Source organism: Poecile atricapillus, chromosome W, assembly GCF_030490865.1.
Source record: "Poecile atricapillus isolate bPoeAtr1 chromosome W, bPoeAtr1.hap1, whole genome shotgun sequence".
Classification (NCBI taxonomy): Eukaryota; Metazoa; Chordata; class Aves; order Passeriformes; family Paridae; genus Poecile; species Poecile atricapillus.
Genome location: NC_081288.1, coordinates 63,471,564 through 63,488,902, shown reverse-complemented (window position 1 = coordinate 63,488,902; position 17,339 = coordinate 63,471,564). Strand labels below are relative to the sequence as shown.

Here is a 17,339-nt window from a genome sequence, read left to right as displayed (position 1 = left end):
CAGGACCCCCAGGCCCTTCTCCTCAGAGCTTCTCCCTGAAGGTGATCCCCAGTCTGTCCTGGTGCCCAGGGTTATTCTTCCCCAGGTGCAGGACCCTGCATCTGCCTTTTCTGTATTTCAGACAGCTCCTCTGTCCATCTCTCCACCCTGCTGAGGTCCTTGGGAAGGGCTGTGCAGCCCCCCAGGGGGACTGGCTGCTCCTTCCAGCTCTGTGTCACCACCTTCCCCTCACCCAAAGCACTAATGAATGTATTAAACAGTTAATACTGGGGGCCGCCACTGGTCACAGGCCTCCAACCAGACCCTGGGCCCCTGATTATGAACCTCTGGGATCTGCTGTTCAGCTGGTGTTGATGGGTAAAACCCACAGCCAGCTGTCACAAACAGCACTGCATTAATCACTGCCAGTCAACAAGAAAACTCAAAAGGCAGGAAATATTCAGATACTGTATTGAAAAAGAAATAAAACTTAGCTGCTCACCCAATCTATCTGAGACTTGGCACCACCGCAGACAGCAGCATTACAGTAGACTCTACATACCCATAAAAGAGTTTTCTCTTCCATGAAGATTTTGCTGGAATGTTTTGCCAAGAATTCCTGTGCATGGCACCTCCCTTTTTTGTTAACGGCACATTGCCACCCATGTCACACTCCTGGTTTGTGGTTCTTTTACACAATGCAGATTTTGTCACCATGAATTGCAATGAAATGCATAGATTATTTTTTATAAGACTATTTTGACATACATTAAAATAGTAAAAGGTGCCTTCTATGTTTTTAAGAGATTAACAGATTTTATTGTTTTCTAAAACATTTTACAATACAGAGACTCAAACCAGTAATTCCTGACAATTTTAGCAACTGTCTTGTGGATGAACAAATATGTTGGTAAGTTTTTGTTGGCAGACAAGTACATACATCCACTTTCTAAGCTTGCACATTTGGATTCACTGAAAATGATGACTAAATATATCTATAAGCTCAAAAAGCAAACTATAAAGTCCAAGATTACCAACAGTGTTTTATAGTTACCTCAAAAAAGATTTGTTAACGTCATTACAGTGTAGCTTCCTAACATGGCTTCCTAACATCTACTTACCTGATACTTAGTTTTAACACAGATCTGCTATAGTTTTACAACCCAGTTTTCAAGGTCACAAATGCATATTTGACACTAGTCCAGATGGCCAAGTTGTAACTGCAAACAAATATAGATTTTACAGTGTTCTGCTACAATAATCCATGTTTGGACTAAAGCTATTTTATATTTTGACTCATTAATTTATCCACAAATACTGATTTTGAGTATATTAGTGTATTTACTGTACTTCTGAAAAATCTAATCACAGAATACTTTGTCTATGGTACAGTAATGAATGTGGCAGGAAAACAGATTTAAATATACCTACCATTTAATCTCTTAAAATAGTCTCAATCTTATTGACATCAAAAGGCTTGATAACTAATAGCCATGCTCTTCATATTTTGGAATATCAAATTATATGTACATATACACAACATAGATAGTCTCTTAATAAAAGCATTTTGTCTATTTTACAATCTTCTCTGTTCAAGATAATCAGCCTTCACAGATTTAACATTTCAAATCAACCAAAAATCATTAGCAGTTAAAAGGAGATTATTTTTTTCCTGCAAACATGTGCTGGAAATAGCCACTCTTCTGGGGCTTATGCATAATTCATATTTCTTTTGAATGCCACTTAAGATCTAGATGGAAAATTCTTAGTTCAAGTGTCAATCCATGTAAAGAACATTTGTAATAGAATCCCAACCCATGACACCTGCAGATAACTCTGCTACAAATAACCTTCTGTAATAGATACTTATTAAATACAGTATTTTGTTTTACAACTCCATTTACAACTTCAAGCCATGCTGACAACACAGAAAGATTGCTACAACATGGAAAGAGCTTTCATTCAGTCAAGTGGTGACTAAATCTATGTCATAATTTAAGTATTAATTGATAAAGCATACAAAAAGGTGCTTAACTACACAGCATTTAAATAAAAAAATACTGCATCTTTCAGACATTGATAAGAACAAATAAAAAATTAACTGTAATAACCTTTAAAATTCAAGTTGCAAGTTACTGAAGGTCACTTAAAATAACTGATTAAACAAAAGTGAGCATAAGCCACATACTGGGGTAGGATGTGGCATAAGCATAGAAAATGCAAAAAAGTTTAGGATCCACAATAACAGACCATATAGGAAGAAAAAGTTTAAAAAGTGTTTTTCCTATCATACTATTTTTTCAACCTAACTCCTTTCCTTTGCATTGTGTAAAAGTTGTGAAAACAATGTCAAGCTTTTGTCTTTCATTCAGTCTTATTTCGGTATCAAGCTCTCACCTTCTCATTAAAATATATACACTCTATACATGAGTTTTCTCACTTCACCTAAATACACTGTACAGGCCTACAGAGCTCTTGTGACACTTCTGTGTTTATTTTTTCCTTTGTCACTGGATTGGTTCCACATAGTTTGCTGGGTATAAACCAACTTGTCCATTGTCCAGGCGTCCTTTGCACCAGCCCTGCTCATCTTCATTCTCCATTTTGGTTAACTCATCCCCTGAAGAAAAGAAGGAACATTTTGCCCAATTTAGAGCAAGTAAAAGAAATGTTGCATTAGGCTTAGTTCTTAAGGTTTTAAGGGAAACATGGAAGAAAATGCTACAAAGACTAAGTAACTCAGAATTTGCTTGATAACTTCCAGACTATCCATTCAGACATTTATGACCTATAAGATAACTTCATTTTGAGAAAAAAAAAAACAAACTTTGAGAGCCTGCAGACTCCAAGATGCTCCATAGCAGCAAAAGAAGCTCCACTTCAGCCAGGCAAAAAAGGCCACATTGAGTAACAATTATTTCCTCCTGTCCAACTTCTTTGTGTCAAATGATTTCCCTACACAAAACTGATTTGTGTTTTATCATAGCAATAGGAAATAGATGATGAAGGCATTAATCACTTATTATTATGTGATTAATAATCACAATATAATAAGTCCCAAACAGAGTCTTGGTATAATTTAGGAGAATATAAACTAGCCTAAGGAATATAAATTCTTTGGTAGAAATGGACAAGCTTCATATTAAATCTTCTCAAGACACCTATCTTTTTAGCTTTTCTCTTAGAAAGGTTAAAGCTGCATCTCTTCTAGTTTTTAAGCTTATCAGAAAACTAGTAAATACACATTATGAATAACTGTTTGGCACTTCAGACTCTACTTGGTTTATGGAGATGTTACAATTTTCCCACTTTTTCTAGTGCTGAAGAATTAGGGTGTACAATTTCAAACCTTCCATTAAGTGTACGTTAATAAAGAGTGAAAACAAAGACTACTAAAATTCATTTTTCAATGACAGTATGCCCTAACAAATGCATTTGTATCAAAGCTTGGGCTCGGAAACTCAGTGATCCTGGAGGTCTAAGAAAATATTAATGCTTAAAGTGTCATCTGCACAGCAGTTACAATGAAACCACTGTGATGATAAAACTAGAACACATAATAACTTATTGTGACAATATTTCGGAGACAACATTTACTGTCACTATTCTCAGCCATGGAGGGCCACAGGAGGGTGAGACAGATATATTGTAAATAATTATATCCCATCCTTTCACATGCTTATAAAGCCTCTCATAAAATACGAATAAAGTTATTCATGCTGTTTGGAAGCCTCCCACAGCTGTTTGCTAAGAAACATAAAAAAAAAAAAATCAAAAAACACCAGATGTAAAGGTACTCCATTAAAAAAATGAGTTTCATGTATTGAAGAACATTTAATGGGAACTGTGCACTGTAACACGTATTTAGAAGCATTTTGTAGGTAAATTCTTTGAATACCCAAATTACATGTACATTTGAACAAGCCCTTAATATGCATTAATTGTCTGTTGACAGCTGCTTAGGAGCCTAGGGATATCTACAGAGGAACACAGGACTGGGTAAGTTTTAAATTTGCTCCCACCTGACCTAGTGAGCTCTTTTCCTTAGTTTTTTGTATGTTCAGTGTAAAGCTAGTCACATTAACACTTCTGCCTAAAAACTAAGCAGCCATCCTATTAATTCAGCATCTGTAAGGGGATTCATAGTCTAGCACATCATCCCTTTCCTGCAATTGTATCAATGCCATAATTTGGTGTTGTAACACTCTTTAATGCTCTTCCTTCAAAGTACTGAACTCTTCTAAAGTCAAGTCTATCTCACAGTTTATACATCCTCTGTATATCTCTGTGTATATCTCACAGTTTATACATCCTCTATTTCTACAGACCTCACACACTGAGAGCCACTTGGTTCAATAGTTTAATGCAAGTGAGGCAGCTGGTACTCCAGCACAGAACACCTAACTTTGTATTTTACCATTACATCTGTGTATATAAACATTGCATAGTTTTGCCAAGGAAAGACTCATTGCTGTAAACCCTTGCTGCTTCACAGGTACCATAGATGTATTTCAAGAGGATTAGCATGCTTCAATCCCCTGCTGAGAAAAAAAGGAGCAGTAAAAGTCCATAGAATGAGAAGTAACTGTTAGCTTGTGTGCATTCCACAGAAAGTACCAGATGTTTTGTTACTATATACTTCTGTCAGGGCACAATTCAGCAAAATTCATGAACAAATAACCTATTCGTCCACTCTGGGAGCCTACAATACTCGTCTACAAAGAAGAAAAGTCAGATGTTCAGTGTTTTCACTAATGAAAAAGGAAGGTGGTGAGTTAAAGGCAGAGCACCACCGCCTGGGCTGGGGGGTGTTTTGGTTCAGAAAGCACAAACTGCGTTTAGAGTATAACCTGGGGACACACTATTCTGAGGACCACCCTTCTCCATCAGCAGAACAGACAACCTGCAGTTCCTTGATTAGCTACAACATGGACTGGTTTCCTAACTTTTAGCCCTAACATCTATCTAAGAACCACAGCAGGTGGTAGAGAAATAGCACACTTCTTACTAACCCCAGCAGAAAGGGAGGCAGAACCAAAAGCTTCCTGGAGTTTCTTTTCAACACTTGAATGCTGTTTTTCTATTACAATTAATCTGGGAATTACAGGAGATGGTATTAAATGACAAGCAAATGGGAAAAGAGACAAACTCAAAAGAGTATCTATCTCTCTCATTTGTACAAAGTGAAGTTTGCTTTTGCTAAACTACTCCTGCAATATTGTTCTGGACTTCCTGGTTGGGAAATGTCTCCTGCAACTTTAGGCAAGACAGTTGAACAATTGGCTTGAAAGTCATGAACAGTCATGAACAGGAGGTAGATTTCAGCTGGAGGCAGCTGCATCTGTGATGTGCAGCCATCACACCCTGATGGCACCTTCCTGTGTGTGGAAACAGTGTGTGATGGGTCTCCCCCATCAGCTGCATCTCTTCCGCTCTCTCCTTTAACAGTTAGGGAAAAAAGGGCTTAGGGCTCAAGGGAGATACAACATCTGAGGAAGGAAGACGTGTACTAAGTGTACGCTAATATGACACAGGACTAAAAAAACCAGGTGAACACATTTCCTGTGCTTAACATACACTGAAGAGGGTTGAAAAGAGACAGTTAAAAAAGTATCTGTCCATGACTAAATATTCAACACTAAAATGTTAGCATTGCAGAAAGTTGGATGCCAAAAATTGGATGCTTTCCATTTAAACAGAGAAGCTGTCAGTTGATTTAATACAGTTTCAAGATTAGCTGCTGTAGTATTTTCCTTTAAAAAAACAACTCTGTAGGGCTGGCATTTCCAGACAGCTAAAAAGCAGCAGCTGTCACCCAAGAAGAAAAGGGAGAGAAAGGATTTTCAGTTCTGCAGGTCATTTTGTTTCACTTAAGATGATACGAAAGGAATATCTCAGAGGCAGCCCAACACATTCCAAAAAGCTTAGGAGTTAGTGCTGCTAAACAGGGAATACCAAAAAGCACTGTCAGGAGGGATGATGGCTAGACAGGATCCTGTACGTAGAGCTGTAAATCCAGAGAAACAGGTGACTTCACAAAATAAAAGCTGAAAAGAAAAAATAAAAATCCCCTGCCTTTCTCCTTCCTGACAAATATTTTAAAGTAAATGTTGCAAACTTACCAGCTTTAAAGCTGAGCTCATCTTGCTCCTGGCCCTCATAGTCATAGAGTGCACGTACTCTCACCTCCATGGCAGGAGGGGTATCTTCATCAAAGGGATTGGTGTCTCCATTTGCATCAGTGGAAGAGAAGGGGTTGTTGGACTCTTCATCAGACCAATCTGTAGGGTAGCTTTGGTTTTTCTCATAGCTGCTAACACTGAAAATCAATGTTGAAATTATTCTTTTCTGCTCTTAAAATGGGGGACTAGAAATACCACTAAGATACCCCTAAATATGCTTAAACTCCACTCTAAGGCCCAGTTTTGAAACTTTCTTTCTGGTATCTTCCCATCTATCTTTAACTAATAATGCCTCACTAAAAAAAAAAAAAAAACCAAACCAAAAAGAACCCATTCTTGCAATACATTTACAAAGTTACAAAAAGGCAAAACCAGCACACACCAATCTCCCTACAAACTCAAAATACTTCTCTATATAATATATATTATATATAATATATATAATATCTATAATATAATCCACATAATCCATGGGACTATTTACTCTGGAAAGGTGAAAGGGATGCCATAGTCAATGAGAGGGATTATCTGATTTAGGTAAAACATTTAAATTGCTTTGCAGAACCTTCCTCCCAAACCTCTGTGCACCTCTACAATAACTTCCAACACTTTTTCTATATTGCAATCCACCAATACAAAACTTCATTATACTGCAACAACTTGATCATTTAAAGGGAAGTTCATTGTTCAGCATGCACATGCCAGTTAAGAGAGTGGAATATCCCTAGAGTGTACACTGAAGCAACAGGCAGCTGCTCGAGAAGGTCCTAAACAAAAAAAGAAAGCATCTTAAAAGCAGATTTATTAAGTGAGAAGACACAGAGCAGTAAAGCTCCAGAAGCAGTTTCACTAGAAAAACACATCAGTTGTAATGTTTTATAGGACTGGGAAAGGAAGGGAAAAAAAAGCAACAACAGTTCTGTTAGCAACTGCCAATAACCACAGTAGTTTGAAACCAAAGATCAAACAACAGATACGGCATCTGCTAGGAAAGACAGGTTACAGTGTTGCTTACACAACTGCTAAAAAGCACTTCATGCACTGACCAGCATAGTGTTATAGAAACCAAAAATAGAAAACCCTGGGTAGACAAAGTGAAAATGTGGAAACAATTAAAAAACAACATTTCACCAACTTTTTGATCTTATTGTCCTCCTTTTCACTGACAGTACTCCCAGTATCTTCTTCATCTTCAAAGGGATTGTAACTTGATTGCACTGACTGCACTGTGTTACTCTGGACACTAAAACTGCTAATTTGGAAAAGAAAAAGCATTATGGTGACCCTATCTGTATGAGAGAACACTGTCATTGGTGTCCCATTAAGCAGTTTCTTAGCAGATCCCTCCTTCAGCCAAAAAAAATAAATAAACAACTAAACAAAATCAAAACATCTATCAAATGCAGCATAAGGCTCAAGAAAACTTGGAAAGTCTCCCATATGGAGCATTCCTTCACAATTAGAATATCCTTTGTAGACCACAATTTCTTTTTTCCTATTGCCTGCAATAAAAGGAAATGCAATTTTTCTGGCCAGCTTCATTCCTTTTTAAAGCAGTTGACGTTAACAGTTTTGTATTAATCAGATTCAGAATTCTGATGTGAATAAATGTTTTGCGAAGTAAGATTTCAAAGTATTATTGTTATTTCTGGAGATGGGAAGGTGGAGGAGATCACCAGATCAGGTACAGAAAGTTCAGTTTCTCATGAAGCTTTGTTTCTCTCAGCTCCCAATGGAAAGAGAGCTATAAAATAAAGAATAATTCCCAAATTAATTTGTTAAGTGCAGAGACACCTCTAAAAATGTTCACAGATAATTATCATTTCATTGAACAGTGACTTTGATCCTGTAGAACTTATTTGTATTATGTGTATTTGAAAGCAACAATCTTTTCCAATTAGTGTTTTTAGGCATAAAAAAAGCTACCTGCTATGTTTGTTAAGCTGTGAAACTTGGTCTCCCGTCTGATTAATGCCAGTCAGAGTCACTCCATCAGAAGCCTTCTTCTTTTCTCTTCTACTAAGAGTGCGATTCAGGTCTGCAGACCACTCCTACCAACGAATGAAAAAGGTGATTGAGAAATTCAATTGAACAAGTAATTATCACATTTAATTCACATAACCGAGTTATGGAACATATATCTATATAGACAACACTACCAGTAATTACTAAAGATGAGTCACTCTAAATGTTTCATTTATGATTCTCATCTAGTTCCTACTCCAGCAATGCAAACAGGTATCTGTGCTACTCACAAAATCCCAAGGTTACCTGTACTTCCCTGTTGAGTATTCGAAACCCCTTGAAAAGACTTAAAATACCAGACATCTGGCACACAACTGGAGAAATCAAAAGAGCTGGCCAGTACAGATATTTAAAAGATATACGGTGTCAGCTCACAGTTTCAAATAATGCAATGATATCTGGCTTTAAAAGGTAACTAACATTCCATTAAAAAAGGTATTGTAAGACAGGGCTTACTTCTCAAGAAACACTCTCAGATGACTTACGAAGAAGAAGATAATTTAAATCTGTGCCTAAGATTTAAGCCTTTAAGGTACTTCACTTCGGATTTAGTGAAATTCATTGTCCTAAAAAGCCATCTATAGGAGTTAAGGCTCAAATTAACACAAGTATTGACAAGACCAATGATGTCACTTGTAGACCCTCCTTGATGTTTTGAACCATTCATAGGCAGATGGGGTATGCATGGTGAGACCTAAACACAACTCCTGCATCAAGTCAAAGTTAAGCTTTGATTTCCTGTTATACTAAATACACCTGATACAAAGCAGGAACCAAGAGAAAACAAACTGGAAGCAAGAAAATACCCTATGCTGAGACATGTTTCCTCACAGAAGTCTTAAAGTTAAAAAAAAAAGTCAGGAGAGAGTTCACTATACAAAAGATGGCATTTTGAGATCAGTATTTTTATCAGGAAATTGAAGTTTTCAGAGTTGCTATTACTCCTATGTAGCATAATCAGTCCCGTGTTTTCTGCAGGTTCTTCAAATACCTCATTATTTTAACGTTGTAAAATACACATTGTATTTCTGAGTTACCACAGTTTAAAGACCACCGACCTATACTTATTTGCAGTTTACAATGCAATTTCATAGTCATTTCATCATGACTTTTTTACTTACATCATCCTTGTAGCATGTAAACGAGAAAAAAACTTGATTACGAAAACAGTAAGAGGAACATTTAATTTGTTAATTATAATGTGTAAGAAAAAGGATAGTAATTTCCCCACACAGAAGTAACTGCACTTCAGTGTTTCAGGAGAAGCAATTCTACAGTATGGTTATGAATCTTCTTCCTCAAACATCTAATGTAAAGTTGCTCAGTATTTTAAAAACAAGTGCTGTTTTCCTTTATGGTTAATAAGGGAACAGCAAAACACTCCAGAGTTTATGCTTCCACTCCATCAATTTAATCTCTGGAACTTATTTCAACTAAACTCATGCTTCTGGTCCAACTCATTCCACTTCCAGCTATCATACACAAATAGTATGATCTGCACTGACACCTTTTTGTGCTTATTTATTGTAGGCTATGTTTACAGAACACCACTTAGAAAAACTCCTTTCTTTTGAAAATGGCATCCAGCAATAAAATGGCCACCTAGGTAAAGGTGACTTTTTTAAAATTGAATTTTAAATACCAATTTTCAAATTTTGACTGTTTAGTTCAGACTTTTTCAGCATCTTTGCAGCATACACTACAATTATCTGCTATGAGCAATGAGATTCAAATTGAAGTTTGTCACCAAAGGGAAGAAGTAAAACATAAAGGATAACATATGCAGGTGTCAGAGATGTGTCAACTAAACAATGGCTAACAACTTCAGCAATGACTTAAGCTTAAAAAAAGTCACTGTAGTTTTCTGGTTTACCCATTTTCTCTTTAAATACGTACCCAACATAATTACCTTCAAAAGTTGTGGGATGAAAAGAGCCCAATGAAAATTGAGGTAAGAAAACTACTACGTCTTGTAAAACAAACAGATTCAAGATTGAAGTTAAGAATTACACCAGAAAGAAATACTACAAAAAGCAAAGAGGAAAAACATAGACAAAACAATTCTGGGGCTTAAGTACTGTGACCTTACCTCAAACTGAGGCCAATTCATTGACATCCCTGGACCTTGATTAGCTCTAAACCACCGCAAGTCTTCAACAGCATCTGCTGTTTTGATATTCTGTTCCAGTTCACGGTAGATATTTTTGTAACTGCAAAAACAAATTTGTCTTCTAATTTAGTGTAACATTTAGAATCATGGCAAATCCCTAGAAAATTTTTTTAAAAAATATTTGAAAGTTCACAATAGTATTGAAAAAACTTATAGCAAGATAGACTTTTAAAATCTGACAGACCTATTACTGCCTGTAAAAAGGGAAGAGTAGCCCAACAAGTAAACTTGATGAAAGTTCACTCCACCATAAAATCTTTACCAGATTTTAAAACTATGACTCTTATGTAAGTTAACTGGCTGTCATTAAAAGAAATGTATATACATAGGACTGTATTTAAACTACTGAACTGCAGTCTCAAGATTTCTTGAATTTCAAAGGTTATCTACAAGACAGTAAAAAGCAGTTTTGTGCTAAGTCCCTAGGACTCTCTGAAAACTTCTGCTTTAGTCCAATGAGAATTGTAAGCAATAATAAAAACAAAACCCCCAAAGCTAAAGCAGAGGTGAATGGGTTACACATTTTCCTATGCAGGTATAATATCTGCTAACTGCTTTTACCGGTTTGGGTATTCTCTGATTTTACTAACTGTACTATTTATATAAAACACTGAAAAAGAACCTCACTACTTTTTATCTCTTAAGTCTACTTGTTTTTCATAAACAGAAGTCATGCTCTGATCCCCTGATCCCAGTCCATGCACATGGTAATGTGCATGATTGTACATTTACAACAAAGCCATCAATACGGTGCAATATGGAGTACAAAAAGATCTCAACACAACAGTCACAAGGCTTAAAATAGATGACACAGAACTGCTATGATATTATTTTATATATAGTTAAGATGTTATTATACTCAAGGTAGAGAATTTGCAAAAATCCTTCCAGACCAAATCATACAAAATTTAGAATAGAATTCATTAGCACTACATCGTCAAGGAGCCAAACTTTCTCAAATAACACTTCACCATTTCTCACTTTCTATATAATACTCGAGTGCTTTAACATATACATGGTATGGGTTTTTTCCTACACCAGCAGTCATTTCAATATATTTAAGCAATAGAGAATCATGTATTTTGAGAAAGGGAATACATAATTTTGAATGGCTTACTAGCCATCAGTTAAATCAACAATAAACTTTAGGTCTACATCTCTGGAAAACGTGTCAGGCCATTTTCTGGAGTGTGCTCTTTAGCATCATTAAATTTAAAAATCAAGCTATCTCTCTACTGAAACAGGCAAAGATAAGGAAATAGATAAACAGCTATAGCTGCTTTTCCCCTAGTTTCACCCTAATAGTTCTGTTCTTTGTTTGCACCTTATTATGACCAGTCCTGGAATTCTAAGTATCTTAAAAGGAAATCATTGCCTCTCCACTTGGTCATTTTCTGCGGTCTTCCCCCAACCTCGTCCATTAAGTCAACTATTTCTCATTTATTTCTGTTTTGTAGTTTCCTTTAATCTGATGAAACTGAATTAAATGGGAAGCAATTCTACCATCTACTCTAAAAAGTAGTAAAAGGAAAAAGAGTAAAAAGAACCTAACTCCCACAGCAGTTCCATAAGAAGTTTGAAGCAACCCAAAATGGCAACGATGCCAAAATAAGTGGTTTTGCCCTTACCTACTGCTTGCTCTGTTTTTGTTCTTGTGTCTATGTTACTCCTTTCTCTCATGCCAGCATTAACATTTGTGCGACAGCATAGCAAGCCAGTTTGGGACACCGTTCAGGTTAAAACTAAATTCTGCTCTTCCTTTTCTCCTTGCACTTGAAGTGCTAACCACAGTGCAAGTGACCTCTGCTGTTAGAAGTGGGATGTAAAATACCACCATGGTTACAGCACTCACTGTGCGTATTTCTGTGTCTGGAACTCCCTAGCAAGAGTTTAGCTTTCTTGGAATACAGTGAAGGCTCACGCAGAAAGAACAAAATACAAGGCATGCTTGATACATATGACAGTATAAAGAGCAGACTTTGAAATACAAAGGTTGAAATTAAGATGGACAAGAGTTCAGAAGTGGTTAACTTATGTATATTAAATTTATCCCCATATTAAGGTAATTTCATTACTGAGCTCTAATATTTTAACAATAAATGTATTGACTATAAATTTCATGCTGTCCTGCACTAATAAATTCTAGTTTGTTCTCCAATAAACATACAAGACACATAATACACCAAAATCCTCTTTTCCCAATCTTGATCCAGCATTTTTTTGTTCTAAGCACTGAATCCTTTCTAACTGGAACATATTTGATTATAAAATACCACAAGAATGAAGGTGTGTTGGTTCTGGCAAATGTTAGAGATAGGTGCTAATCTCGTTTTAGACAAAACAAAGCATTAATCTCTTTCACTTACACTTTCAAACTGAATCAACACATTAGAAAGAAATCAGAACTCTGATCTACTTGAAGTATTTATTACTTTTCACAGAAAAGTGTATTAAGCATTAATTTTGAAGTCTTACAGTTTTACCTTGCAACGTTGGACAAATCAAGGTGTTTCTGAACTTCCAGTAACACTTCTCGGAAGAAACGCAACCGTTTCTCCTCAAACTGCTGGCACTGTTCAAATACCTGCTCCATGTTCTCCATATATTGAGGAGTAGCATTATCTAATTCTTTCAGTGATTTTTCATACTTTTCTTTTGTCTGGGGGTACAAAACCAAACTGTTAGCAATATATTTTATTACTGCCTTACAAAATAGACTTATCTATGCAGTAATGACCAAGGTTTAGACCAGAAGTTGCCAAGCTCCCATCTCCTCTCACAACCATTGTACCCACCTTAGGGCACAATGAGAGTTATCTAAGTAAACTGCCGAAACAGTTCCAATAAACCTCCAAGCCTCTTCTCTGGCTTTTTAACAGAAACCATGACAAATGTTAATGTAACACTAAAGGTAAAAAACAAAGGAGCTACAGAGTAAATCAGAGCAGAAAGTCTTTCAATTTATTGAAGGTATTTGGAGATCTTTTAAAGCGCTGTCTTTTCTTTAGTAATTTACACAGTGCACTGTGAGTTATGACCAAAACCCCAAACATTGTGTACATCCTTGTGAATATAAATTGCACACACTGTGAGCTCTGCTAACAGATACAATCTCAGACTGCACTAATTTACAGAAGTAGTCCATAGGCAGAAATTAAAAGATCCCAGCTGGTGGAACACAACATTCCAGATCCCAGAACAGCATTCTCAAAGGAAAAAGACATCCTTGAGGAATCACACATTAAAAGCCTCTCAGCTGCAGCTCACTAAAGAGATAAAGCAAATTGTGTAACAGAACAGCATTTATTTAAGTGGATTATATCAGCTTAAATTTTTTTAAAAAATGCATTTTGCATTAAAAAATGATGACATATTCAGTCGTCAGCAAGTTTTAGGCATATATCTCTCAGATTCACAAGTGAAATAGCTGAGCTCTCACTAGTAAATAAGTAAAACTCTGCCCTAGAAGTTTGCTGGCTTACTGTGCTTAGTTTCCTTGCCTAAAGAACTTAAATGAAATAGAGGCCATACATTATTCATTTTCAGAGAAGAAAAATTTGGCAAGAACACATTTTTGGGAGAAAACTAAACTTTAGTACAGGACTACAACTGACAGATCTATGCAAACTGGTGTTCACAGCATATTCAGGAGGAAAAAAGAGCTTAAATATGCACAAGCTATAGGTTAAAAAAACATCCAGTATACCTTTAGTACATCTTGTTTGCTTCTCTCCACCTTGTCTTGTAATTTCTTGAGCTGTTCAGGATTCAGTGCTGGGTCAGCTTTGCTGTTTGTTTCTCTGGATATAGCCAGCTTCTCCTCCTTGCAGGCAGCATGGTAAGCTTTCTTTGCAGCTTCCACCTACAAAAGAGTTTTAAGTCTTTGCATCTGGAACAGTCTACAGCAACATAAAACCTTAGCCATAAAATCATGTTGCAATGAAGAAACTGTCAGGGTTTTTTTCAGGATGTTTTCTATTTTGGGTGGGAAATTGTTTTCATTTAGGCCAAAGAATGAACAACACATAAGAATCAACATAAGGAAATTTTTTGAGCATTCTTTCACCACACAAGAAATGTCACTCATACAGCTTAGAGGAGTGCTGAATACTTCAAGTGAGTGTTGAATACTAATACTAAGTGTTGAATACACTTAGAGAAGTGACTCAATAAAAGGTTTATAGAAAGTCCCGACTAAACACTTTTCCCTCGTGCTCATGTTCACCTGCACCCCCTTTTTCTATCAACCTGTTACTTAAGAATAACGTTATATGAGAGGGGAAAAATCCCACAAACACATTTATTTTACCCTCATTTATTTGAGCAATTCGTAACTTTCAATTGCATGAAATACGATACTGTTAAAATGATAACTTAAATTCCACTTTTTCCAGATTTTCACTGAACTCACCAAGATTAGGAGAGATCAAGAGAAAAGTATTTATTTTCAGAAGAGGACAGAAAGCAAGAGATCTTTAAGAGAAAGGAGGGTCCAGCAGAAAGAATAGGGAGTTTACTCCCTTACAGAGATTTGAAACATTAGTATATTATAACACAGGATATCTAATACATAATCTACTGCTGTACCTCTTTTAGCTTTTTTGCCCAAGGTTTTTGAGCTTTCCTAAATCCATCTTCTGCTTCTTTGGTTTCCTTAAATCCTCCCATCATTTGTTTATGAAAGGCTTCCTTCTGCCAGTTCTTGATTTTTTCAAAATCTTCATTCATCAGTGAACCTTTTACTTCTAGATGTAGTTCACTCACTTTTTCAGCTTCTGACATAAAAGCACACCAAGCCCTTTCTACTGTTCCATACTGTGGGCCTAAACACAACAAAAAGTGTCATTCTCAGTAACCATCACTCCCATGGAACTTAGATTCCCAAGAAACTACCTGAAACTATTGACTTATATTCACTTGTAAACAGCAATGGTGATGCAAACCTAGAAAAGGGAAAAATTTCTTTTTGTATAAATTTAGAGTATTACAGACTTTTAGGCCAGAAAAAAATAGTTTTCATTTAGTCTGGAGTCCTTACCCCCAGTACCACAATTCTCAGTATTCCACATGTGAGCTCCCCTTTGAACTGCCTTCAGTTTCTCAACATACTTTTTGAAGAGTGAATAACCATAGAAGTACAAACTACTGCAGAATATATTAAATAGCGTCAGCTTAGCCTTCCATTAGAGCAATGCCTAGGTCTTTAATTACTAGTCTTTCCCCCACAGTCACTGCCCCCTTGTTATTCAGAATCCCTTTTCAAATTGTACTGGTAATTATCTAGAAACAGACAGTTCTCTAGTACTCAGTAGATCCATCTGCTTCAGCAAGAAACAAGTAAACTTGCAAAAGAGCAGGGCTTTGCTTGGTTGGGTTTTTATCAAAAAGTTCTTAGTCATTTGTCACATTACTGAGCCTCTTGCAAAGACTCCATTTTAGGCTAAAACATACTGTATTTCTATTTTGTACTTACCAAAACAAAGATACACAGAAACATTTTTTTCCATTTGTGAAAGTTGTCAGAGTTCAAACTCAGCATTACCTTTCTCCACAAGTTGCTTCCACCTTTTAGCCCATTCTGTGAGCTGCTGAGCATAGACCTTCTCTATCCGTGCCCGCTCATGAATACAATTCATAAGATCATTGCAAAGTCTGTGGCCATCATCAATTCGTTTTACTGTTCTCTTGTAATTTCCAACCTACCAAGAGACAAAGACTTAATTTCTGCTTGAAAGGTCCGAAAACAAGACAAATCTCTAAGTAACATGAATACTGTAAACTAAGAGTAAGATAATACAATAAAGGCTACAAGTTCCTCTGTAAAAAAAAAGACATTAATTTAAAAAGTGAAAGCTATATTATATTTTACTGAGTGTGCAATGTAATTATGGGCAGTCACCACAATTGGTCTGCATTATTATTTCTTCGTAATGTTCTAGATAGTGGAGAAAATTAAGAGAAATAATAGAGTATATCTTTTCCTCTTCAATGTTTATCAAGTACCTAATACCTTAATTTTATGCTGTATTCAATCTTTCAGGATTAATAAAACTGCAGAGACTTGCAAAGGAGCATTGCAACATCTCTATCAACCATAATAACAGGTTTTAAGAATGCGGTCACTGTTGACAAACCAGACAGCAATTATTTCCAAAGCATACTCTAGAATTTAGTGTGGGAAGATACTGACTGCAATGACATGGAGTTACCACACTTAGAATTGTAAATACAGGAGAAAGAAAAACCCCACAGTTGCTCAAGGTACAAACTACAATAAAATGAGGACATGGAGCAAAATGCACTTTATGTAATGAACATCCATTATATAACTAACACTCCCTTTTCACTCTTGTGCACGCACCAACATGGAATAACAAATCTAAATGTCTGAAAGGAAAAGAAGCCTTACACTGCTCCCAGAGTAACATTTCCACTTAATTCAAGGTCACTCAGGTTGGCTTTTGTAAATATTAAACAAGACCTAAGAGCTCTGTTAAGAGAACTTGCACAGCCTATAAAATATCACAGCCAGTTTCTTATCTGCCATAAGAACCTGACTGAAAAACAAAGATTAGTAGCAAGACAGTAGATTAAATATTCAAACACTCCAAGTGCATTAGTAGTTTTTACATTTGAATCATATCTGTTTCACATCTGACCCAGAGAAAAACATCCAACTTTTAGGTTCACGTTTATTCAGAATTTTTTCAGCAGATGTACATGCAAGCCATTTGCTTGAGAAAAATGGTATACAGGGAAATACTATTTAAAGGGGAAAAAAATCCCTATACTAAAAGCTGAGGAATAAATGACTATACCAATAAATACAGACATATGCTAGGTCTTCTCATTAAATCTGGGCAAAAAAATCAAAGCCATCAATGACATGACAAAACCACTTCTCTTAGACAGTGGCTTCAAAGCATTCATTGAGCATGTTTTATTTGGTTTGGACTAGATCCACTTAAACAGATCAAAGTAAC

The 17,339-nt window shown here is 36.2% G+C and overlaps 1 protein-coding gene across 5 annotated transcripts in view; it reads right to left on the bottom strand.

Annotated features, from left to right (window-relative positions):
• Positions 1-768: 768 nt before the first annotated feature.
• LOC131591464 (protein kinase C and casein kinase substrate in neurons protein 2) overlaps positions 769-17,339 on the bottom strand; it is a 53,920-nt gene continuing 37,349 nt past the window's right edge. For 3 of the 5 annotated variants that reach the window (XM_058862196.1, XM_058862200.1, XM_058862197.1), the window contains 9 exons: positions 15,899-16,055; positions 14,944-15,179; positions 14,063-14,218; positions 12,840-13,015; positions 10,276-10,396; positions 8,088-8,212; positions 7,297-7,413; positions 6,102-6,298; positions 769-2,599 (listed from right to left, as the gene is read on the bottom strand). In XM_058862196.1, the coding sequence (XP_058718179.1) occupies positions 2,487-2,599; positions 6,102-6,298; positions 7,297-7,413; positions 8,088-8,212; positions 10,276-10,396; positions 12,840-13,015; positions 14,063-14,218; positions 14,944-15,179; positions 15,899-16,055 (1,398 nt within the window). In that variant the 3' untranslated portion in view covers positions 769-2,486. The remainder of the gene's footprint in view (positions 2,600-6,101; positions 6,299-7,296; positions 7,414-8,087; positions 8,213-10,275; positions 10,397-12,839; positions 13,016-14,062; positions 14,219-14,943; positions 15,180-15,898; positions 16,056-17,339) is intronic. The other 2 variants (XM_058862198.1, XM_058862199.1) reach the window with 2 other exon arrangements.